Here is a 25,523-nt window from a genome sequence, read left to right as displayed (position 1 = left end):
TCAGTCCGCCACTATCCCACAATCCCCGGCGGTCCGCCAGCCTCAGTCCGCCACTATCCCACAATCCCCGGCGGCTCGCCAGCCTCAGTCCGCCACTATCCCACAATCCCCGGCGGTCCGCCAGCCTCAGTCCGCCACTATCCCACAATCCCCGGCGGTCCGCCAGCCTCAGTCCGCCACTATCCCACAATCCCCGTCGGCCCACCAGCCGCTGTCCTCCACTTGGCACTGGCCGAGCTAATTTCCGCCAAGATACCACACAATCCCGAGCTCTCCTCCAGCTTCCAGAATCCCACAATGCAACGCCAGGCGCCCCATCTCATTTCCCCAAATCCTGCAGCTTTCTTTACCCCCTCGCCAACCTCCACCGTCCCATAATTTCCAATGGGGCCGCTCAATGAGCCTGTTAATATCCACCGACCTCACCCCGCCTGATAATATGCAGATTTTTAAAAACGAGATGTTGGTAATCGATGGCAGCAAACGCTGGGGATTGTGGGAAACTGGTCGGAAGGAACCCCGGCGGATTGTGGGATACTGGCAGACTGGTCGGGCAGAACCCCGGGGATTGTGGGATACTGGCAGACTGGTCGGGAAGAACCCCGGGGATTGTGGGATACTGGCAGACTGGTCGGGAAGAACCCCGGGGATTGTGGGATACTGGCAGACTGGTCGGGAAGAACCCCGGGGATTGTGGGATGCTGGCAGACTGGTCGGGAGGTCCTCTTGAGGATGGATGCTTTCTTTGATTGAGTTTTTGTTGCTGTGCGGTTATTTTCTTGGTGAATAAATGGCCCTTTTCCGGTAGATTATTATCTTTCGTTATTGTCAGGACAGATCTCCCATAGCAACCAGGAGGGTGGGAGGCCCGGGCTGTGTGGGTGTCGGGTCAGACTGTCTGGGGGTGGGGATCAACAGCAACTTGGACCTAAAATGACCCCAAAGCAGCTTCACCAAACTCCCAGACGGGACAATGTGGCATCCTCCCTCCAGCAGCCAAACAATCCCCTCAGCTTCAAATTAAACCAGAGCTCTGCAACAGGTGAGTTTTACAAATAATAATCTTTATTAGTGTCACAAGTAGGCTTACATTAACTCCGCAATGAAGTTACTGTGAAATCCCTAAAGTGTGTATTGAAGGATTTTAGAGGGAGGTGGGGGTGAGGATTGAAGGTGCTGCCATCCTCCCCGTGTGTGTGTGGGTTTCCTCCCACAGTCCAAAGATGTGCAGGTTAGGTGGATTGGCCATGATAAATTGCCCTTAGTGTCCAAAATTGCCCTTAGTGTTGGGTGGGGTTACTGGGTTATGGGGATAGGGTGGAGGTGTTGACCTTGGGTAGGCTGCTCTTTCCAAGAGCCGGTGCAGACTCGATGGGCCGAATGGCCTCCTTCTGCACTAAATTCTATGGACACATTAATGGTACAGCAATTCAAACCTGGGAGTTTCCAGAGTGCACAGTTAGAGAGGGGGAGGGGCTGCAGCATTAGGGCTGGCATAGATCCTTCGGGCCGAATGGCCTTCGGTCTATTCAATCATTGTGTCCAATTGGGGATGTTTAACAGTCTGTTTACACCCCGTGTCTGTGTGTTTCTGAATATACAATCAAAGGATGCTGACAGCACAGAAGGAAACCATTCGGCCCATCGGCTCTGTGCTGGCCCGATGTGAAGAGTGATTTTTGTATTCAATGTGGAAAGGTGCCCCGTAATCAGATTGATGTGGGTGGTACAGGCTCCGATCTCAGGAGATTGGCGGAGGAGAGGAGGGGGTTTCAGAAGAATGCGGAAGGAGCGGGACTCCGAGAGGCAGCACGGCCTGGGATCGTGCTGTGCGGCCTGGGGTCCTGCTGTGCGGCCTGGGATCGTGCTGTGCGTCCTGGGATCCTGCTGTGCGGCCTGGGATCCTGCTGTGCGGCCTGGGATCCTGCTGTGCGGCCTGGGATCGTGCTGTGCGGCCTGGGATCGTGCTGTGCGGCCTGGGATCGTGCTGTGCGTCCTGGGATCGTGCTGTGCGTCCTGGGATCCTGCTGTGCGGCCTGGGATCCTGCTGTGCGGCCTGGGATCCTGCTGTGCGGCCTGGGATCCTGCTGTGCGGGGTGATCGCAGCTTCTGACCCGGAAAGAGCTCTGGTCCGGAAGGAGAGGCCGGGGGAGAGACACAGAGAGACTGGGGAAGGGAGAGGAGAGGCCGCCCCGGAGCTCAGTCCCCCGGCCCCCGGCGCTCAGTCCCCCGGCCCCCGGAGCTCAGTCCCCCGGCCCCCGGAGCTCAGTCCCCCGGCCCCCGGCGCTCAGTCCCCCGGAGCTCAGTCCCCCGGCCCCCGGAGCTCAGTCCCCCGGCCCCCGGAGCTCAGTCCCCCGGAGCTCAGTCCCCCGGCCCCCGGAACCCAGTCCCCCGGCCCCCGGAGCTCAGTCCCCCGGCCCCCGGAGCTCAGTCCCCCGGCCGCCGGAGCTCAGTCCCCCGGCTCCCGGAGCTCAGGCCCCCGGAGCCCAGTCCCCCGGCCCCCGGAGCTCAGTCCCCCGGCCCCCGGAGCTCAGTCCCCCGGCCCCGATGCCGCCCCCGGGCCGCGCTGGGCTCCGCCGCCTGCCGGACCTGCCGCTCTCCGGGCCGCAGCTGCGGGATTTCCTGCGGCCGGAGCCCGGGTCCCGGCTCCGCTGCTCCTCCCGCCGCCTCCTGCTGTACCGGCCGGGGGAGAACCGGCTGCGGAGCCTGGAGCGGGGCCAGGCCGCGGCGGGGCGGCCGCTGGACAGGAGCTGGCCGCGGGCCGAGCGGCTGCTGGAGGTGCTGGAGCCGGAGTCCGGGCCCGAGGCCCTGGCCGCCCTCCTCAGCCAGCGCGGCCGAGCCGAGTTCTGGAGCTGCCGGCCGGCGGCTGGCTGGCGGCTGCTGCAGGCGGCCGAGCTCAGCTCCCACCCCCGGGCCCGGCTACTGTCCGCCGCCTGGGGCCGGCACTCCATCGCCTGGTGTGAGGAGCGGCCCCGGGCCCGGCCGGCCGGCCCGCAGCGCTGCATCTGCAGCCTGAGCCTGGGCCCCGGGCCTGACCACAGCGGCCTCTCCCTGGGGCCTGTCCGAGTCCTCCTGCACGACAGCCCGGCCTACAGGCTGCTGGCGGCGGGGGAGGCCGTCTACCTGCTGCCCAGCAACGGCGAGGGGCCTGGCAACGGTCCTAGCAACTGCCCGGTGCCTGGTAACCCCCCTAGCAACTGCCCGGTGCCTGGTAACCCCCCTAGCAACTGCCCGGTGCCTGGTGACCCCCCTAGCAACTGCCTGGTGCCTGGTAACCCCCCTAGCAACTGCCCGGTGCCTGGTAACCCCCCTAACAACTGCCCCATGCCCAGCAAGAACCCTAGCAACTGCCCCATGCCCAGCAAGAACCCTAGCAACTGCCCCATGCCCAGCAAGAACCCTAGCAACTGCCCCATGCCCAGCAACAACCCTAGCAACTGCCCCATGCCCAGCAACAACCCTAGCAACTGCCCCATGCCCAGCAAGAACCCTAGCAACTGCCCCATGCCCAGCAACAACCCGAGCAACTGCCCCATGCCCGGCAACAGCCCCATGCCCAGCAACAGCCCCATGGCCAGCAACAGCTCTAGCAACTGCTCAGTGCCGTTAGATATCAGCCGCAGCCCCATGAGCAATGTGGCCAAGTTCATCCTCATCTGGGACCCCCGGGAGGATACAGTGATCATCACCAGCCTGGCCCAAGGCTCCCTGGGCATCAAGAGACTGCTCCCCACAGGCTCTGATTTCAGGGGGTTGGTTGCGGACACTGCAGGCCTCTTGACTTCCCTCCCACCACTGAACATCAGGGCAGTCACCCCCTGTGCAACTGGGCTTCTCCTGGCCACGGACGATGGAGAGGTCAACCTGATGGGAAGTGACGGGAGCGTCCGGCTCCTCTGCCAGCTGAACAGGAACTTGCCGCCTGAGGACTCGGTGATGATGGAGCTCTGCGGGACTACCTTGGCATGCACAGTGGGCAGGACGCTGCACATGTTTGACACTGAGACGGGGAGGATAATGGAGGAGATGACTCTGGAGGTTCAGCCCCTGGCCTTGCTGTCCTGCCGGGAAACTGGTGAGATCCAACTGCTGGCAGAGGATGGTGTCTACGCCCTCGGGATTCCCCCCAGTCAGTCTAACACCACGTCGGGGTGGGGAAAGAACCAATGCCAGGAGACACTGGAGCTGCTGGTTTTGGAGGAAGCGTGCACGTATTACCAGAAAAGAAGCCTGAGCCGCAGCAGGCTGACAGTGGAGAAGCTGAAAAGTGAGGCAATGTTCCAAGCACCTCTTGCCCTCTGCTCCATCTTGGAGAACCAACTCCAAGTCAGGAAGACTGGCCACTGTAACCCCCAGTGCTACAGCAAACTGCACAACATCATGGCAGGGGAAATACAAAGCTACATCAACTTGGAGGAAGCCAAGTCCTTTATCATAAATGGATCGCAGAATGAGGTGGCCACTTACATTGAGGAAATAACTGACCAGGAGATTCAGAGGCTGCTCCACTGTCAGCTTGACCGAGAGACTCTGCTCTATCTGAATTCCATTTTCAACACGTTCCCGAGGCCAGCTTGGAAGGCTGTGAAAAGGACATTGCACCTCCACCAGGACAGTGAAGGGTTCCTCTCTGCCAGAGCCACTGCCGACCTGTGGAAGGTGGTACTGAGCCCAGCTCTCCCTGCTGACCAGTATGATGCCACCAATAGGGCAGTGCCAGTCTTCGAGCTGATCTGCCGCTTGCTCTACCGGTTCAACCCAAAGTGGCTGCCAAAGTTTGTTGAGTTGACCCAGCAGCACCTGGCTACTTCCCGGAACTATGGGGGCAATGAGGGGCCAGAGAATGCCCCTCTGTACAAGAGAGCTCTTTCAGTGATCCCGCCAGCCTGTGAAGGTGGGACTGGAGACCCCACCGAGACAGCCATTGAACTCCTGCTGTGCAGCAAGAGGCCAAATGCCATAATCCAAGCAGTTCGGATCCTGATTGAGCGGAAGATGTGGCAAAGGGCGGTGGAAGCCACGTGCAGGTTCTCTCAGCAAGGGCCCCTACTGAAGAAGGAGCTCTTCACTACCATGCTGGTCCAGCTCTCCCATCACCGAGCCCTGGATCCGTACTTGGAGGAGATTTGGGAACTGTGTCCTGAGGAAGCCACAGCCGCAGACATACTGGACACTATCCTGGGCTCTGTGCCCTCAAACTGCGAGTCTGGGCCATATTCGAATGACAGTCACCAATTGACCATTGGGCTCCTGCGGCCATTGCTAGCCAAAGTATTGACACAGGGCGCATGTCAGCCGAGTGTAGACGTGGCGGAGGGGCTAAAGACCCTGGTGTTCCCCCCACCCACACCACCCAGGCAGAAGAAAGCAGCCAATCAATCCAGCCTTCTGAACTCTGAACCCAGTTTTGAGGCAAACAAGCTATTGTGAACACTACTGTATGAACACTGGAATACAAAAAGGTTTGCACTTTCTGCCACGTGGCCCAGTTGGAAATGGCCCCAATGTATTGTTTATATATCTGTTTAATGTCAAGGATATTTTATAGTAATTGTGCACATGCTGAGTGAAAGCTGAGCTTGAGTGTGAGAACAATGACGTTTATAAGCTCCCCGCCCTCTTCTCACTTGCTATCGAAACAGGCAGCTTAGAAGTGGGCATGTATCTTGGCACGGGTACTGCTGGGTGGACTTGCAGGTACAAAAGCACTCACTCAGGCACCTTTCCTTGAAGCAGGTTATTAAGCGGTTTTGCCAATGCTGGCCCTCGAGATTCTGTTTTAATGATGTGCCATATTATCCTTGCCTTTCTTCCCATTGGGCTGACACCCGGCTCGATTGCGAAGTGAGGTTTGGAAGATGGTTGAGAAAGGAGAGCCTTGAGACATAGGTCAGAAACAAACGATCTGAATGAAGTTCAGAAATAAACAACTGTCTTATTTATTTTAATTGTATGTGCTACTGATATTTTGTTCTCTATTAGTTGTGTTTTTTCATGACGGTTTTACTTGTACTGGGACAGACCTGGACTGCAGTGTGATACAGTTAACATGGTATCTGTGGTTTCAGTCACCGACCCCCCCACCCCACCCCGTCAAAACGACCTGCCCCTTGTGTGTGTGTGTGACTGGCTTCAGAGATCACAAAGCAGGCGCAGGGGTCTCGAGAGTTTGAGCTCAATCCTCCTGACTCACTCTTAATGTGACCTGGCTGGTGGGCTATAGGTTCAGGCACTGCTCTGCTGGTTCAAAGCCGAAGGGGGAAACCCTCCCAGGGTTCAGCGACGGTGACATTTCCTGTTTGTTTTTGTTGCCTGGCTTTGTAATGAGGGCGAGATGTTTACAGCAGCAATAATCTCACTCGCATCATCTTGGGTAAAACTCTTCATTCATCACATCGCACTGCCAAGGGAAGGCCTGGAAACCAAGTCGTGCTATTCTTCCCTGGTTGGCAAAGGGCTTGATTTAATATTCGCCCACCGTGGTTGGACAGTGTTTAACACTCACCATTGCATTGTTACTAGGATCCTGTCTGCAGAGGAGCCATATGTTTTTGCTTTTCTCACCTCCCAAAGGGTTTCTCCGAATGTTCACATCCACAGTCCCCGAACAAGCACTGCTGACTCTTTCTTACCTCGTGGGGCACTCCCAGTTCTATCAGTCTTCACAATCGAATCTTTGAAATGCTGATTTTTTGCATCTGCTTTTATCTTTTAGTTTTAATATAGTGGAGAGTTAGTTTGGGATAATCAGAATATAACCAGCGTTGCGACCAGAAGGCGTGGGCAAGGAGGATCCCACTATTACTGGTTAACGGTTCAGGATCCCCAACCTCGGTGAGGTTGGAGGTGGACAGCTAGTGGAGCCTTGCTTAACCCCCGGATTCAGGGAGAGTGGGTAGGGAACGGTCAGGATTCCTGTTCCAGGACAATGTCATTGACCTCCTTCCCACTGCCCCTCTCCCTACGAGAGCGTCAAGTGAGGGTGGGGTGGAGATTGCGGCGATGCAACATGCAGAGGAATGGCTTTTGGCTGTTGCCACATCGCAAAAGAAAAACTGAGAGTTACTGATTGGTGATGAGTCCTGTGCATCTGGGGCACAGCTAGAGTTTGTGCCTTTCATAAAAGGGAAGGCACTGAACTGTTTTTTACATTTGCTTTCTGCATGTGTGCAAGGAGCAATAAGCCTCAATCCTGTTTCAGAATACTAATCCCAACATGTCTCTTCCTTTTGCACCTGCAGCTGGTTCTTAGAGAATAAGAGTGAAGATAGTCAGAAAACTGTTTGTTTATCGGTGTACCCCAGTTAACATTGTCATGTGCTCTTTCCATTAAAGCTGATGCAATCCCTGATGGTGCTCATGCACATACATAAAATAAACATTTGGGATGTGATCCTGATTTTCAAATCTTTCCTCAGACTCCAAATAAATTGTAAGCACTGTTTTGTTGACGGCGCTTTGTGTTGAAATTATTATTTTCAACTTCAATCAAAACTTAGCTTCCTCATTTTTAAAATAATTGTTGTGCTGATGTGCCACACCTCCTACACTGTTCCCATCAAACACTCCCAGGACAGGTACAGCACAGGGTTAGATACAGAGTAAAGCTCCCTCTACACTGTCCCCATCAAACACTCCCAGGACGGGGTTAGATACAGAGTAAAGCTCCCTCCACATTGTCCCCATCAAACACTCCCAGAACAGGTACAGCACGGGGTTAGATACAGAGTAAAGCTGCCTCTACACTATCCCCATCAAACACTCCCAGGACAGGTACAGCACGGGGTTAGATACAGAGTAAAGCTCCCTCTACACTGTCCCCATCAAACACTCCCAGGACAGGTACAGCACGGGGTTAGATACAGAGTAAAGCTCCCTCTACACTGTCCCCCATCAAACACTCCCAGGACAGGTACAGCACGGGGTTAGATACAGAGTAAAGCTCCCTCTACACTGTCCCCATCAAACACTCCCAGAACAGGTACTGCACGGGGTTAGATACAGAGTAAAGCTCCCTCTACACTGTCCCCATCAAACACTCCCAGGACAGGTACAGCACGGGGTTAGATACAGAGTAAAGCTTCTCTGCACTGTCCCCATCAAACACTCCCAGGACAGGTACAGCACGGGGTTAGATACAAAGTAAAGCTCCCTCTACACTGTCCCCATCCAACACTTCTAGGGCATGTACAGCACGGGGTTAGATACAGAGTAAAGCTCCCTCTACACTGTCCCCATCAAACACTCCCAGGACAGGTACAGCATGGGGTTAGATACAGAGCAAAGCTCCCTCTACACTGTCCCCCATCAAACATTCCCAGGACTGGTACAGCACGGGGTTAGATACAGAGTAAATCTCTCTCATGACGCTCCATTGATGTACATTAGACATCCTCTTTTGATAATGTCAGCTGTCAGTGGAGTGCGACTAATAACATTTAGTTTCTAATTGTTGACATTATGTTCTGTGGCGCGTGATCCTCTGGGAAGGGTTGGAATTTTCTCAAAGTAATTTCACATGGTGCTGATTACAGTCTCCAGTTTTCCCCATGTCAATGCAGACGAGTCGAACCAGGGCCAGAGGAGCTAAAAAGAATATTTGAACCGATTTAAACAATTCACGTACATTCACGTCGGATCAACAGCACCAAAACAGGTCCAACCAGCCTGTACCATTTGACCTTCCTCAACTTACTTCCATCCATCAACCCAATCCTGTTATTTCTACCTCATGTGGTTCTGCAGCTTCCACGTAAACATGTCCGCGATATTCACCTCAACTACTCCTGTGGTAGTGAGTTCAACTTCTCTCAGGAGGAAAAAAAACATTCAGCTAAATTCCTTGTTTGATTTATTCGTGATTGACAAATATTTGTGGCTCCTCGTTTTCAAATTCCTTTTCTTTTAAACTTCTCACATTCAAAGTTTTGGGCGGTGTCACATTTCCCCCCAAAATTAGCTGTCCCGTCAAATGATGTTTCATCCTGACGTCTCAATATTCTTTCAAGCAGGTGACGGGGAGCACGTGAGATTCCGTTTTGTGATGTAGGAGCCAAAGATTAAACCGTTTGAGGAAGATTTGGCTTTCCATTGTCCGTAAATCCAGAAGGTGATAAATCAGGAGGAAGACTCCATTGTTTCGTGTGTAGTTAGTCATAAAAAGTTGGCAGCAAAAAGATGTCAATTAAAATAATGAAAGCCAAAGTAAAAAGAAACTTAACATATCTAGTTTAATATGAAATGACAATTGTCATTGGGGCCATCATTTGGAAACTAGGAGCAGGATTAGGGCAGCAGGGTAGCATAGTGGTTAGCATAATTGCTTCACAGCTCCAAGGTCCCAGGTTCAATTCCCGGCTGGGTCACTGTCTGTGCGGAGTCTGCACATCCTCCCCGCGTGTGCGTGGGTTTCCTCCGGGTGCTCCGGTTTCCTCCCACAGTCCAAACATGAGTGGGTTAGGTGGATTGGCCATGCTAAATTGTCCTTGGTGTCCAAAAAGGCTATGTGGGGGTTGCGGGAATAGGGTAGATGCGTGGGCTTGAGTGGGTTGCTCTTTGTAAGGGCCGGTGCAGACTCGATGGGCCAAATGGCCGCCTCCTGCACTGGAAATTCTATGAAATTAGGCCATTCGTAAAATTACTAAACTCAAAACTAAGACTTCCATGGTGGCACCGTGCTTAGCACTGCTAGCCAGGGACCCGGATTCAATTCCAGCCTTGTGTCACTGGAGTCTGCACGTTCTCCCCGTGTCTGCGTGGGTTTCCTCCGGGTGCTCCAGTTACCTCCCATAGTCCTAATATGTGCAGGTCAGGTCGATTGGTCATGCTAAAAATTGCCCCTTAGTGTCCAACGGTTAGGTGAGGTTACGGGGATAGGGCGAGGTGGGGGCGTAGGCCACGGTATGGTGCTCTTTCAGAGGGTCAGTATGGACTCAATAGGCCGAAAGGCCTTCTTTTGCACTGTAGGGGATCTATGATTCGAAGAGTAGAGCCTGTTTCACCAATAAAACAAACCCACGTTTATGTGGAATTGGATTACAACGGTTAGGAATTTTTCTGATATACATTCTCTCTTATCATATGTACGTTTGTCTTAATTTCACTGTCTGTGCAGAGTCTGCACATTCTCCCCGTGTCTGCGTGGGTTTCCTCCGGGTGCTCCGGTTTCCTCCCACAAGTCCCGAAAGACGTGCTGGTTATTTGAATTCTCCCTCTGTGTACCCGAACAGGCGCTGGAATGTGGCAACTAGAGGATTTTCACAGTAACTTCATTGCAGTGTTAATGTGAGCCTACTTGTGACAATAATGAAGATTATTGTTATTATTATAAAACTGCCTTAAACATTTCACTCCCATTATCTTGAGGGTCTCCTAGTTAGAAGCAGTCTTCCTCCCTAAAAACGAAGGCTGCTTCTGAGTGGCTGGCTCATCAGACCACAGTTAATTGTCAATCACATTGCAAGTCGAGTCACGTGTAGGCCAGACCGGGTAAGGGCGGCAGATTTCCTTCCCTAAAGGACATTAGTGAACCAGATGGGTTTTTACAACAATCCAGTAGATTCATGGTCACTGACACAGGTACAAGTGTTTTTATTCCAGGTTTACTGGCATTTAAATTCTCTATCTACCCCCCCTGGTGTGATTTGTACTTGAGCCTCTGGATTGTTAATCCACATCCTACAAAGTAAGCCACAATGTTCGCATATGCCCGGATTGAAAAAGTATCTCTGGGTGCAAGTAGACAAATAATTAAATGTCAGTAAAATAATTCAAATGCTAACAAACCCCTTATTTCTTGGGATAATGGAATTCAAAAGAATTCCCGTACCAGCCTCCCCGGACAGGCGCCGGAATGTGGCGACTAGGGGCTTTTCACAGTAACTTCATTGAAGCCTACTCGTGACAATAAGCGATTTTCATTTCAAGTGGAAAAGTCAGGTAAGGCTTGTCCAGGATGCTGGTCAGGCCACGGTGGACGGTTTACAGTTCTGGTTTCTATACTGTAAAACAGACTGGGAAGGAGAGAAAGAAATGCGAGTTAGCAATCAGGGGATGGTTCTTGAATGGATAGATGACAGCTATTGGGGAAGATTGAACCCAGCTTAGACCCCCACGCCTTTAAAATGATGAATAGGTTGCACGGGTGGATGTGGGGAGAATGTTTCCTGAAAGAATCTAAAATTAGAGGCAATGACTGGACTTGCGAATCCATTCGGGAAAGGAAGGAGAACTCGGGCAGTGGTTTGAATGTGGAACTTGCTACCGTAGGAACTGGTTGAGGTAAACAGAGGATTTCAAAAGGAAACCAGTACGTGAAAGAAAAGGGAATAGAAATTTAAGCTGAAAGACTGAGTTGAGGTAACGGAATTGGAGGGAGATTCACGTGGAAGATAAATCACAGGTTAAATGAGCTGAGTGGCCCGATTCTGTGGGTATATTTTCTGTGACTGATGGGATTTAAATAGTTTGGCCTCACCAGATTGAGTGTTCTTACTGGGGAGGGTGGGTAATGGGTGTGATTTTGCAACCCGTTGCGCCTGGCACCGATCTCGTTACGCAGGGAGTATTGTAGGAGAGGCCCAAATCGGGCTTCCCGCCAGGCGCAGAACGGCGCGTGAGTCACCTGACCTGCGACACCCGGCACAATCCGAATCACGCCCTCGCTGGGCTTCATTCTCCCGGCAGCCAGGAGTCACCGGCCACACCGGCGAAGCCTCAACTGGGCGCCCATTGGTACTGAGTGTCCGCAAGCAGAGAGTTGGCATGGTGACCACCAGAGGGGTCAGGGGCAGGGCAGTACCTAGCACTCCCCCTGGCAGTGCCAAGCTGGCACCCAGACAATGCTAACCTGGCGGTTCCCGGGGCACTGCCAAGGGTCGAGGCCTGAGGGTGTCCTTGTCCGTGGGGGGGGGGGGGGGGGGAGAAGGAGAGGTATGAAGGGACATCATAACGGTTGGGGGCGGGGGGTATAGCGGGGCCCTCAGCGACCCCGTAGCGTGTGCTGACTTTGTGGGGGGCAGAGGGGTGGTGCCCATGTCTGCGGGCATTAGTATTGTCCATGAGTGGGGGTCCATCAAGCTCACTTAGAGTTTGGGCCACCCTTTCAAAAGGGCAGCCCGATCTCTTTGAGGTGCTGGACTTGCTGACAAGTTCAGCTCCCCACTGGTGAAAACATTTCTAAGTGTGGGCTAGACCAGGGCCCAAAGAAATCACAGCGTGTGGGTGAATACCCGTGTGGGTCTCCCCCAAAAAGCCAGCGAGGAAAAAACCCACCAAAGTCGCCCAAAATGACATTTTGGGAAAATCGCGCCCAATTGCTTTCTGAATTGATGCAAAGGAAGATTGGATCCAAATCATCGGCCAATATCAGATTTGGTCAAAACAATATCTAAACCAGGCAGAGCCATTCCAAGTCATCCGTTGTAAAACCATATGTAAACTGTGCTTCAGTGGGTAGCAATCTCATTCAAACATCACTCTAGGGGCTTGAGCGCATGACCCTAACGATTGGAGTGCTGCACTGCTGGAGGTGGGGTTTCTGGATGGATGACATTAAACTGAGGCCCAGTCTGCCTTCTAAAGTTGATGGAAAAGAATCCCACAGCACAGCTCAGAAAACCAGCAGGGGAGCTCTTCCCAGGGTGACTACCTCTCAACCAAGGTCTCCGAAAGACACATTCCGTGTCATGTTGCTGTTTGTGGAAGCTGTCCATACACTAGCTGCCACATTCCCCACATCGTCTGTCCTCGTAACCCATTCTGTAGCTCAAAGACAAAGGTTTTTTTTTTGTTAAGCACCTTGGGATGTGTTGATGATGCAGTGGGGAGCGCTGGTTTGAATCCCAATCCAGGACTTGGTCACCTAGGAAAATACATTCATAACAGGTTGAGCTTCAACTTGTAAATCCTTCCAACATACTCCAGTGGCAGGCTGCCCTTCAGAAGGTGATGGTGAGCTGCCTTCTTGGACCACTGCAGTCCTTAAAGTGTAGGTACACCCACAGTGCTGTTAGGGAGGGAGTTCCAGGATTTTGTCCCAGTGACAGCGAAAGAACAGCGATATATTTCCAAGTCAGGGTGGTGAGTGACTTGGAGGAGAACCTCCTGGGGGTGGGGTTCCCAGGTATCTGCTGCTCTTGTCCTAGATGGTAGTGGTCATGGGTCTGGAACTTTGGCGAGTTACTGCAGTAAATCTTGTAGATGGCACACACAGCTGTCACTGTACGTTGGCAGTGGAGGGTTTGAATACTTGAGGATGGGGTAGCAATCAAGCGGGGCTGCTTTGTCCTGGATGGTGTTGAGCTTCTTGAGTGTTGTTGGAGCTGCACTCATCCAGGCAAGTGGAGAATATTCCATTGCACTCTGACTTGTGCCTTGTAGATGGTGTACAGGCTTGGGGGGGGGGGGGGGGGGGGGGGGGGGTCAGGAGGTGAGTTATTCGCCGTAGTATTCCCAGCCATTGACCTTCCCTGGTAGCCGCAGTATTAATGTGGCTATGTCCAGTTGAGTTTCTGATCAATGGTAAGCCCCAGGATGTTGATTGTGGGGGATTCAGCGATGATAATGCCGTTGAATGTCAAGGGGCAGTGGTTTGGTCCTTGTAGGAGATGGTCATTGCCCGGCACTTATGTGGCACGAATGTAACTTGTCAGCCCAAGCCTGGATATTGTCCAGGTCTTGCTGCATTTGGACACGGACTGCTTCATTATCTGAGGAGTTGCGAATGGTGCTGAACATTATGCAGTCATCACAAACATCCCCACTTCTGACCTTCTGATGGGAGGGAGGTCATTGATGAAGCAGCTGAAGATGGTTGGGCCGAGGACACGGGCAGAAAGGACTTGCTGGCGTTATTCTATTCCATGTTCCAAGGCTCTGCAGCTGGAGCAGAAATCAGAAGCCTTTTCCATTAGACCACAACTTTATCAGAAGATTGTGGCTCTGAGACCTGTTGTGGTCATTTCGTACAAAAGAAAATCCAAGCTGTTCAAAATTTGAAAAGCACTGTCTGAGTCATAGAAGGAATAGGATTGGTAAGAAAGACTTTACACTCGTCTGGAAGAAAAGTAAGTCAAAGTGCTTCAAAACCAACAATGTACTCGTTAATTGTAGCCATTGTTGTAAGGTAGGGAAAAGCAGCAGATAATTTGCACACAGCTCCCTTGATCTTCCTCCAAGTAGTGCGTGGGATCTTCTGCGTTCACGTGAGAGGGCAGACAGGGCCTCAATTTAATGCCTTATCCAAAAAAAAGGCACCTCAAACAGTGCAGCACTCCCTCAGTTACGCAATAGAATCATAGAATTTACAGTGCGGAAGGAGGCCATTCGGCCCATCGAGTCTGCACCGGCTCTTTTGAAAGAGCATCCTACCAAAGCCCACACCTCCACCCTATCCCCATAACCCCGTAACCCCACCCAACACTAAGGGCAATTTTGGACACTAAGGGGCAATTTAGCATGGCCAATCTACCTAACCTGCACATCTTTGGACTGTGGGAGGAAACCCACGCACACACGGGGAGAACGGGCAGACTCCGCACAGACAGTGACCCAAGCCGGGAATCGAACCTGGGACCCTGGAGTTGTGAAGCAATTGTGCTAACCACCGTGCTACCGTGCTGCCTTGGAGAGTCAGCCTGGAATGAGATTTGAACCCGAAACCATCTGACTGGGAAATAAGGATTGTAGCTTTCTCCATTTCCTGTTACAAAGGAACTGACTAGGTTTTAGATCCCTGACCCACATTGCCCACCCCACCACCAATCAAATGGCCCTGAGGTCACTCAAAGCACTTTCTAACCACCACCTTTGCCTGAGGTAGGGGTTTGTTAACCTTTGTGCTTCTTTCCCATTGTCCTGCCGAATCAGCCAGTAAGCTCACTTTGATATCCTGAGGTGCATTAAAATTAAAATTCCCAGGTGCTTTCCGGATTTGACCAACCCAGGATTCTGATCAAATTTGGCATTTCACCCCCTTCAACGCCAATTGGTTGATATCCAGATCAGACCCACGTGACTGAGATATTGTGATTCTACAGTCAACACACTACTGGTTAAAGCAGTACTCATTAACTAGACTGAGCCTTTTGCAGGGCTGTTCTCAAACACTGCTGTATTCATTGTCAGGCTTGTTATTTTTTAGTTCTGGAGTCATGTGTTCCTATTTATAAAGGGTTTTTGCAACAAGGCAATAAATTTAATTTGAGAAATGTGATATGGATCTCAAGGTATTCCAGAAAATGAATCACCACAGAACATAAATCTGCAGGGGAGGGTGTTGCTGGGCATATGGATAGTAACCCCCAGATCTGAAGTAGAATTTTAGAGTATAAGAGGCCATTCACCTATCGTGCCTACTTTATTAATTTATTTTGTAGTTTGAGGACCAGAAGCTGACATGCAGGCAATATTTGCTCTGGTATTGTGGGATCGAGCCAGAGCAGTAGTTCCCAGTTGTGAAATAACACAGTCTCACATCGACTGCGCTCTCAAGATATGAACCCCATGAACGGTGCAATCGCGGGGTTCCCAGGGTACAAGATTTTCTTTCTATGCTGTTGTGCCCGGTACTTGTGCGATTGAATACTGGGTGCCCCAGTTTTCTATTTGCTCCATGCCTCCACCTCATGGCCTGTGGCTGCAACTGCGTGCCGGCACTAACGCTGTTTAACTGGGGGACCTGCAGTCTGTCAGGATTGTGGCAGTGTACACCGTGACCAGGAACATCACGGTACATGGGCGGCACGCTGGCACAGTGGTTACCACTGTTGCTTCACAGCGCCAGGGACCCGGGTTCGATTCCCGGCTTGGGTCACTGTCTGTGCGGAGTCTGCACGTTCTCCCCGTGTCTGCGTGGGTTTCCTCCGGGTGCTCCGGTTTCCTCCCACAGTCCCAAAGACGTGCGGTTAGGTGAATTGGACATTCCCTCAGTGTACGTGAACAGGTGCCAGAATGTGGTGACTAGGGGATTTTCACAGTAACTTCATTGCAGTGTTAATATAAGCCTGCTTGTGACAATAATAATGATTGTTATTATTATCAAGCTGGAGCTGGATGGAATTTTCACCAGGAGTCTTGGCCAAATCGTGAATTTTATACTCATCGCTCAGCAATGAATTTGGCGAGAAATAGCGAAGCAAACAGAAAGTCTATTTCCAGAGTCTGTACTAACTGTAGCAACAGAGATAGAGAGGAAGAGTAATTTAGGGAGAGAATTGTGGGCCTGGGTCCAGGCTGCTGAAGACGCAGTCACTAATGATTAACATCAGGCTGCAGAGCCACCGCCAAGTGGAACAGGCAGAATGAAGTCACATTTTATTGCACTTTCTCTCATTTTCTAGTCGAAATGTTTGGTAATGAACTTTTACAAATTTTACGAATGAAGTATACTTTTAAAGAAAAAAGATTGGGGTTTCTCAAATGGCTGGAGTTAAACGAGCACCAGAGGTTTTATAGTCTGTGGGTTACAGAGATGGAGGGGGTCAAGGGCAAGGGGAATTTTAGAATTTTGAAATCAAGAAAACCGGGAAATCTCCATCACGTTGCAGGAACCGCCCACATTTCCACACCGAGCAGATTAGCTCAGCAATGGGTGACATTGAAAACCCCACCTGCTTACATAGGGGAAGAAGTCAGACACACCCATTTTAGTGATGATACGCAAAACTTCTACTGCCCAGATTCAAATAAAAATGTCTCTTGTACGTAGCGGAGTGGCTGAGATACCCTCGACTTTGAACATCTGGCCTCTCCGGAACCTGCATATGTTTGAAAATGTTGCGTTGGGCTATCCAAAGTCTATTACTAGGGGGGCAAAGCAAGAAGAACACGTATATATTTAATGTAACATGTTTCCCAATGTCAGAACATCCAGCAATGGGGTTTAGAATCCAATTAGAGTGACAGATGGAAACAAAAACATAAAATCCTGGAAATATTCAGAGATTCATTTTTCAGGTCTGTGATCTTTTCGTCAGAACTTAGGATGGTTTGAAATGTTTTGAACAAGTTACAAGGAGGGAGAAGGTTAAATGGGAGGGCCTGTAATAGTGCAAATTCTTTGGACTCTGGAATGATTCCTACAGATTGGAGGGTAGCGAATATAACCCCGCTATTCAAAAAGGGAGGTAGAGAGAAAATCGGAAACTATAGACTAGTGAGCCTTATGTAGGTAGAAGGGAAGTTGCTGGAGTCTGTTATCAAGGATTTCACAGCACAGCATTTAGAAAACTGGTATAATCAGACAAAGTTGGCATAGATTTATGAAAGAAAAATCATGCTTGACAAATCTACCAGAATTCTTTGAAGGTGTAACTAATAGAGTTGACCAGGGAGAACCAGCGGATGTGGTTTATTTAGACTTTCAGAAGTCTTTCGACAAGGTCTCACACAACAGATTACTATGTAAAGTTAAAGCGCATGAGATTACGGGTAGTGCCTTGAGATGGATAGAAAGCTGGTTAGCAGACAGGAAGCAAAAAGTTGGAATAAATGGGTCTTTTCCTGATTGGCAGGCAGTGACTAGCGGGGTACCACAGGGATCTGTGCTAGGACCCCGACTGTTCACATTATATATTAATGATTTGAACGAGGGAAGTAAATGTATTATCTCCAAATTTGCTGATGATACAACGTTGGGTGTGAGGGTGAGCTGTGAGGAAGATGCGGAGATGCTTCAGTGGGATTTGGACAGGCTGAGTGAGTGGGCACATGCACGGCAGATGCAGTATAATGTGGATAAATGTGAGGTTATCCACTTTGGTAGCAAAAATAGGGAGGCAGATTATTATTTGAATGGATGTAAATTGAGAGTGGCGGATACTCAGTGGGACCTTGGTATCCTCGTGCATCAGTCGCTGAAAGTAAGCGTGCAGGTACAGCAGGCAGTAAAGAAGGCAAATGATATGTTGGCCTTCATAAGGAGAGGATTTGAGTATAGGATTAGGGATGTTTTACTGCAATTGTATAGGGCATTGGTGAGGCCACACCTGGAGTATTGTGTGCAGTTTTGGTGTCCTCAACTGAGGAAGGATGTTCTTGCTCTCGAGGGAGTGCAGCGAAGGTTTACCCGGCTGATTCCTGGGATGGGGGGGACTGTCAGATGAGGAGAGACTAAGTCAGTTAGGGTTATATTCATTGGCGTTGGAGGGGATCTCATAGGAACTTACAAAATTCTAACAGGAAGACAGAGTAGATTCGGAAAGAATGTTCCAGATAATAATAATCGCTCATTGTCAGATGATGGGGGCACCAGAGCCAGGGGTCATAGTTTGAGGATAAGGGGTAAACCTTTTAGGACTGAGGTGAGGAGAAATTTCTTCACCCAGAGAGTGGTGAATCTGTGGAATTCGCTACCACAGAAAGTAGTTGAGGCCAAAACATTGTGTAATTTCAAAAAGGAATTCGATATAGCTCTTGGGGCTAAGGGAATCAAGGGATATAGGGGTAGGCAGGATCAGGATATTGAACTTGATGATCAGCCATGATCATAATGAATGGTGGAACAGCCTCGAAGGGCCAAATGGCCTCCTCCTGCTTCTATTTTGTATGTTTCCATGATAGGGCGGGAGGCCTGCGATAGGCTGGAAGGCCTGCGATAGGGTGGAAGGCCTGCGATAGGGCGGAAGGCCTGCGATTGGGCGGAAGGCCTGCGATAGGGCGGAAGGCCTGCGATAGGGCGGAAGGCCTGCGATAGGGTGAAGGCCTGCGATAGGGTGAAGGCCTGCCATAGGCTGGAAGGCCTGCGATAGGGCGGAAGGCCTGCCATAGAGCGGAAGGCCTGCGATAGGGCGGAAGGCCTGCGATAGGGTGAAGGCCTGCGATAGGGTGAAGGCCTGCCATAGGCTGGAAGGCCTGCGATAGGGCGGAAGGCCTGCCATAGAGCGGAAGGCCTGCGATAGGCTGGAAGGCCTGCGATAGGCTGGAAGGCCTGCGATAGGGTGGAAGGCCTGCCATAGGCTGGAAGGCCTGCGATAGGCTGGAAGGCCTGCGATAGGGCGGAAGGCCTGCCATAGGGCGGAAGGCCTGCGATAGGACGGAAGGCCTGCGATAGGGCGGAAGGCCTGCCCTAGGGTAAAGGCCTGCGATAGGCTGGAAGGCCTGCGATAGGGTGGAAGGCCTGTGATAGGGTGAAGGCCTGCCATAGGGCGGAAGGCCTGCCATAGGGCGGAAGGCCTGCCATAGGGCGGAAGGCCTGCGATAGGGCGGAAGGCCTGCGATAGGGCGGAAGGCCTGCGATAGGGTGGAAGGCCTGCCATAGGGCGGAAGGCCTGCCATAGGGCGGAAGGCCTGCGATAGGGCGGAAGGCCTGCCATAGGCTGGAAGGCCTGCGATAGGGTGGAAGGCCTGCGATAGGGTGGAAGGCCTGTGATAGGGTGAAGGCCTGCCATAGGGCGGAAGGCCTGCCATAGGGCGGAAGGCCTGCCATAGGGCGGAAGGCCTGCGATAGGGCGGAAGGCCTGCCATAGGCTGGAAGGCCTGTGATAGGGTGGAAGGCCTGCGATAGGGTGGAAGGCCTGTGATAGGGTGAAGGCCTGCCATAGGGCGGAAGGCCTGCCATAGGGCGGAAGGCCTGCCATAGGGCGGAAGGCCTGCGATAGGGTAAAGGCCTGTGATAGGGCGGAAGGCCTGCGATAGGGCGGAAGGCCTGCGATAGGCTGGAAGGCCACCCATAGGCTGGAAGGCCTGCCATAGGGCGGAAGGCCTGCCATAGGGCGGAAGGCCTGCGATAGGGCGGAAGGCCTGCCATAGGCTGGAAGGTCTGCGATAGGGTGGAAGGCCTGCGATAGGGTGGAAGGCCTGTGATAGGGTGAAGGCCTGCCATAGGGCGGAAGGCCTGCCATAGGGCGGAAGGCCTGCGATAGGGTAAAGGCCTGCGATAGGGCGGAAGGCCTGCGATAGGGCGGAAGGCCTGCGATAGGGCGGAAGGCCTGTGATAGGGTGAAGGCCTGCCATAGGGCGGAAGGCCTGCCATAGGGCGGAAGGCCTGCGATAGGGTAAAGGCCTGCGATAGGGCGGAAGGCCTGCGATAGGGCGGAAGGCCTGCGATAGGGCGGAAGGCCTGCGATAGGGCGGAAGGCCTGCGATAGGGCGGAAGGCCTGCGATAGGGCGGAAGGCCTGCGATAGGGCGGAAGGCCTGCGATAGGCTGGAAGGCCTGCCATAGGGCGGAAGGCGTGCCATAGGGCGGAAGGCGTGCCATAGGGCGGAAGGCGTGCCATAGGGCGGAAGGCCTGCGATAGGGCTGGAAGGCCTGCCATAGGCTGGAAGGCCTGCCATAGGCTGGAAGGCCTGCCATAGGGTGGAAGGCCTGCCATAGGCTGGAAGGCCTGCGATAGGGTGAAGGCCTGCGATAGGGTGAAGGCCTGCGATAGCCTGGAAGGCCTGCGATAGGCTGGAAGGCCTGCGATAAGCTGGAAGGCCTGCGATAGGCTGGAAGGCCTGCGATAGGCTGGAAGGCCTGCGATAGGCTGGAAGGCCTGCCATAGGGCGGAAGGCCTGCCATAGGGCGGAAGGCCTGCCATAGGGCGGAAGGCCTGCCATAGGCTGGAAGGCCTGCCATAGGCTGGAAGGCCTGCCATAGGGTGGAAGGCCTGCCATAGGGTGGAAGGCCTGCGATAGGGTGAAGGCCTGCGATAGGCTGGAAGGCCTGCGATAGGCTGGAAGGCCTGCCATAGGCTGGAAGGCCTGCCATAAGCTGGAAGGCCTGCCATAGGCTGGAAGGCCTGCCATAGGCTGGAAGGCCTGCCATAGGGCGGAAGGCCTGCGATAGGCTGGAAGGCCTGCGATAGGCTGGAAGGCCTGCGATAGGGTAAAGGCCTGCCATAGGGCGGAAGGCCTGCCATAGGGCGGAAGGCCTGCGATAGGACGGAAGGCTTGCGATAGGGCGGAAGGCCTGCCCTAGGGTAAAGGCCTGCGATAGGGTAAAGGCCTGCGATAGGGCGGAAGGCCTGCCATAGGGCGGAAGGCCTGCCATAGGGCGGAAGGCCTGCCATAGGGCGGAAGGCCTGCCATAGGGTAGAAATCAGGAGAAATTCAATTTGAAAAGTGGTCTTAAGGCACAAAAGGCACTGGGAATGTTACGGGGTAAAGAAACATGAATATTAATGAAGTGGTGAATGGCTATATAAAAGCTATTCAAATGCACGGCAGACAGAAGTTGTCTACTGCCTGTGTTGCAACCATCCCAGTTCCTTCTGGCAATTTAACCACATTGTTGTGGGCACAAATTTACAAGACACAATTGCATATAATTGGCAGTCTGTCTCTGACCACAAGACTGACATTCGTGGGAACTAAATGTCAGGGTAATTGTCTTTGCATCTCATTGGATATAACAACACCAAAATGACTTTGGTAGTTGGGCAGTATGGTGGCATGGTGCTTAGCACTGCTGCCTCACAGTGCCAGGGACCCGGATTCAATTCAGGCCTTGGGTGATTGTCCATGTGGAGTTTGCACGTTCTCCCCATGTGTGCGTGGGTTTTCTCCGGGTGCTCCAGTTTCCTCCTACAGTCCAAAGATGTGTAGGTTAGGTGGATTGGCCATGATAAATTAGAGTCCAAAAAGGTCAAGTGGGTTCAGGGATAGGGCGGGGAAGTGGGCCGAGGTACGGTGATCTTTCAGAAGGTTGGTGCAGATTAGCTGGGCCGAATGGCCTACTTCTGCACTGTCGGCTACTCTATCGTAACCTTAAAGCAGCTTCACAGAACATCCCAGAGATTGTCGCTAATTGGATGATGTTATTGAGAAACCATTAGAATGACTCGTGCAAGACATGTGATGAGCTTGAGGTTGAAAACATTGACACACCAGATCCAGGGTGTGTCTGATTGTCCTGGACACACAACTTTTCTCCAGCGATGACATTTACCGAACATATGGATCAGGAGCAGTAGGCCATTCAGCCCCTCGAGCCTACTCTGCATTTCAATAAGATAATGGATGATCTGACTGTAGCTTCAATTCCACTTTCCTGTCGCCCTGACAACCTTTGAGTCCCTTGTTAGTCAAAAATCCATTAACCTCAGCCTAAAAATATTCAGTGACCCTGGGCGGGATTATTGCCGGGGGGGGGGGGGCAGCATGAATCCCGTCCCCGCCGACTGCTGAATTCTCCGGTGCCGGGGGCAGGAATCGCGCTGCGCCGGTCGGCGATGGCCGGCGGAGGCCCTTCGGCGCCAGTTGGCGTGGCGCTAAGCCCCTTCCACACCAGCCTCTCCCACAGAATTCCTACAGTGCCGAAGGAGATCATTCAGCCCATCGAGAGTTCAGGCTGGGCAGGAGGCCAGTGTGAAGACCACTCAAGGAATTTTACAGACCCCACCACCCAACCCCCTTTCCCCCGTCCCCACCCCTCACCACGCCCCTACTCCCACCCTCACCACCCCTTCCCCTCAACACTCTCCTACCCACACTACCCCTCCACCCCTCATCAGCCCCTACCCTCCACCGCCCTCCTATTCCCCAGCCCACACTACCCCCTCACCACCCGCAGACCCTCCAGCAGGGAAATGTGAAACTCTGACCCAAATATTTTTGCTGGGAGTCTGTTGTGGAACTGAGTGAGTTCAGTCCACTGACTGCAGACCAAACCCAGTGCACACAGCCTAATAGATTCTGGATAACACTCACCCTCAAGGAGAGTGTCTGTTAATTGTTCTAATTAGCATCCCTCAGTGATATTTGAAGTATCTGGATTCTCAAAATGGCTAAGGGTTGACAGTAAACATCTGAAAATCCCACTGATTTGTTGAGATTGTCTCAGGATCTCTGCTCACGAGGAAGGGTCTCTCTTGCCATATGTTCTTCCGTTATCTTCAGCTCTCCAGGGAATTCACTCCAGCAGGGACATAGAGAGAGGGACAGAGAGAGGGAGAGGCAGAGAGAGAGTTAGAGACAGAGAGAGGGGGAGAGAGAGAGAGAGGGAGAGACAGAGAGAGGCAGAGATAGAGACAGAGAGGAGGAGAGACAGAGAGAGGGAGACGGAGGTAGAGACAGAGAGGGGAGAGACCGAGAGAGGGAGAGACAAAGAGAGGGAGACGGAGGTAGAGACAGAGAGGGGAGAGACAGAGAGAGAGGGGGAGAGACAGAGAGAGATGGGGGGGGGGGGGGAGACAGAGAGGGGGAGAGACAGAGAGAGAGGGGGAGAGGCAGAGAGAGAGGGGGAGAGGCAGAGAGAGAGGGGGAGAGGCAGAGAGAGAGGGGGAGAGGCAGAGAGAGAGGGGGAGAGACAGAGAGAGAGGGGGAGAGACAGAGAGAGAGGGGGAGAGACAGAGAAGGAGAGGCAGAGAGAGAGGGGGAGAGACAGCGAGAGAGGGGGAGAGATAGAGAGAGAGGGGGAGAGACAGAGAGAGAGGGGGAGAGACAGAGAGAGAGAGAGGGAGAGACAGAGAGAGAGGGGGGAGAGACAGAGAGAGGGAGACAGAGGGAGGGAGACAGACAGAGAGAAACACAGTGGGGCCTGCGAGAATCACTGAGGACCTCGATGGTTTTGAGCACTGCCACCCGATCTCCTCAAGGTTTTCCCTGCTCCAGGAAGTGAATTCAGCTTCTCCAGTCTCTCCAGGCAGCTGTACGTTCTCATCCCTGGTACCATTCTGGTGGATTTCCACTGAACCCTCGTCAAAACCGTCCTGTGTTGTGGTGTTGCAATTGAATACAGTGCTCCAGTTGGGAATGAATGAGTGTTGTACAAGTTGCAGCATAACTCCCTGGGTTATGTACTCTCTGCACCCAGTCATGAAGAACATCTGAGATACTCGCGTTCCATACCCCTGCCCTCCTTCACCTTAATGTACCACCATCTGCTCAGTGTCAATCCTTTGAAAAGTGCCGAGGTAGCTCGATGTGAGGAGTGCTCCTCGAAAAGATCTGCTGTTTGTTTAACTGATATACTCATTCCCTCTGATAAAACTGCTCCAGCTATTGTCTCAAATGCAAAGGTAACCTTCCCAGACCACCCTCATCCTCAGTAGAGCCAGTGCACCTTGGAAGGTATGATATGAAAAGTGGTATCTACAGTGTCTAAGGAAGGATAGACTTACCTTGAAGGGAATGCACAAAGATTTACTCAATTGCCTCCTGGGCTGAGGGTATTATCCTATGAAGAATTGGATAGAATATGCTCTAAGTTTAGGAGATGTAATCAAATTGTAACTTATAAAATGGTTACGAATTATGACAGGGTAGACGCCAAGAGGCTGTTTGCCATTGCTGGAGAGTCTAGGTTACAAACTCAGTATCAGGATAAGGAGGAGACCATTGTGGACTGAGATGAGGAGACATTTCTTCACTCGGTGGGTGTTGTGAATCTTTGCAATTCTCTACCTCTTCACAGGGGGGTGGGTGTCAGTGCATCATGGCTGTCATGTTTGTGATGGATTTCTCCAATCTCTTCCCAATGGTACTGGAAATGCTGGCAGAACCGCAGTCAGCTTCTGCTGAGTCACCAAGCTGGAGGGTCCTTCACCATCTGATGGGGTCTTCACCATCAACAACCAAGAAACAAATCACCCCAAAGCCCTGACAGTCGTGGCTGGAGACTTCAACCAGGCCAATCTCAGGAAGGTCTTACCCACACTCCATCAACATATCTCCTGCCCCACCAGAGGTGCAAACACCCTGGACCACTGCTAGACGAGCATCAAAGGAGCCGACCGCTCCATTCCCCAACCTCACTTTGGCAAATCCAACCACAAGTCGGTATTCCTACTTCCGGCTTTACAAACAGCAACTCAAGCTTGCTGAGCCAGTCAAGAAAACCGTGCAGTGCCGGTCCGAGGAATCTAAGGTCATCCTCCGCGACTGCTTGGAGATTGTGGACTGGTCCATATTCAAGGCCGCGGCAGCTAACCTGGACGAGTACGCAACCACCGTCACAGACTACATCAGGAAGTGTGTCGAGGAATTGTGGACTTGACCCCTCCCTGTGCAGCTGGATCCTCGACTTACTCACCAACAGACCCCAATCTGTCAGGATAGGCAACAGCACCTCCTCCACAATAATCCTCAACAACGGAGCCCTGCAAGGATGTGTTCTCAGCCCTCTACTGTACTCCCTATACACACATGACTGTGTGGCAAGATTTAACTCCAACTCAATCTATAAGTGTGCGGATGATATGGCTGTGGTGGGCTGTATCTCAAACAACGACGAATCAGACTACAGGAGGGAGATAGATCACTTGGTTGCATGGTGCACCGAAATCAACCTCTCTCTAAATGGTGGAAAGACCAAGGAACTGATCATCGACTTCAGAAAGTGTAGCCCGACACACACTCCCGTCTGCATCAATGGCTCCGAAGTGCAGATGGTCGATAGATTCAAGTTCCTGGGGGTCACCATCATCGACAGTCTGTCCTGGTCCACTCACGTTGATGCAACAGATAAGAAAGCCCAACAACGTCTCTACTTCCTACGGAAACTAAAGAAATTTGGCATGTCTGCATCGACTCTCACAAACATCTGCAGATGTGCGATAGAGAGCATCCTATCCGGCTGCATCACAGCCTGGGTATGGCAAC

The 25,523-nt window shown here is 52.2% G+C and overlaps 1 protein-coding gene and 1 long non-coding RNA gene across 2 annotated transcripts; both read left to right on the top strand.

Moving 5' to 3' along the window:
- Positions 1–194: 194 nt before the first annotated feature.
- Positions 195–25,291, top strand: LOC119979355. Its single transcript, XR_005463707.1, has 3 exons — positions 195–1,042; positions 9,009–9,109; positions 24,422–25,291. It is a non-coding gene; the product is annotated as an uncharacterized LOC119979355 (long non-coding RNA).
- On the top strand, positions 2,540–7,412 carry LOC119979351 (Hermansky-Pudlak syndrome 6 protein). Its single transcript, XM_038821451.1, has one exon. The coding sequence runs from the start codon at positions 2,548–2,550 to the stop codon at positions 5,428–5,430; it is 2,883 nt and encodes a 960-aa protein (XP_038677379.1). The 5' UTR covers positions 2,540–2,547; the 3' UTR covers positions 5,431–7,412.
- Positions 25,292–25,523: the final 232 nt, after the last annotated feature.

The sequence above is a fragment of the Scyliorhinus canicula genome, chromosome 16, assembly GCF_902713615.1.
Source record: "Scyliorhinus canicula chromosome 16, sScyCan1.1, whole genome shotgun sequence".
Taxonomy (NCBI): domain Eukaryota; kingdom Metazoa; phylum Chordata; class Chondrichthyes; order Carcharhiniformes; family Scyliorhinidae; genus Scyliorhinus; species Scyliorhinus canicula.
Note: the sequence above shows the minus strand (reverse complement) of the source record. Positions and strands in the feature narration are given on the sequence as shown.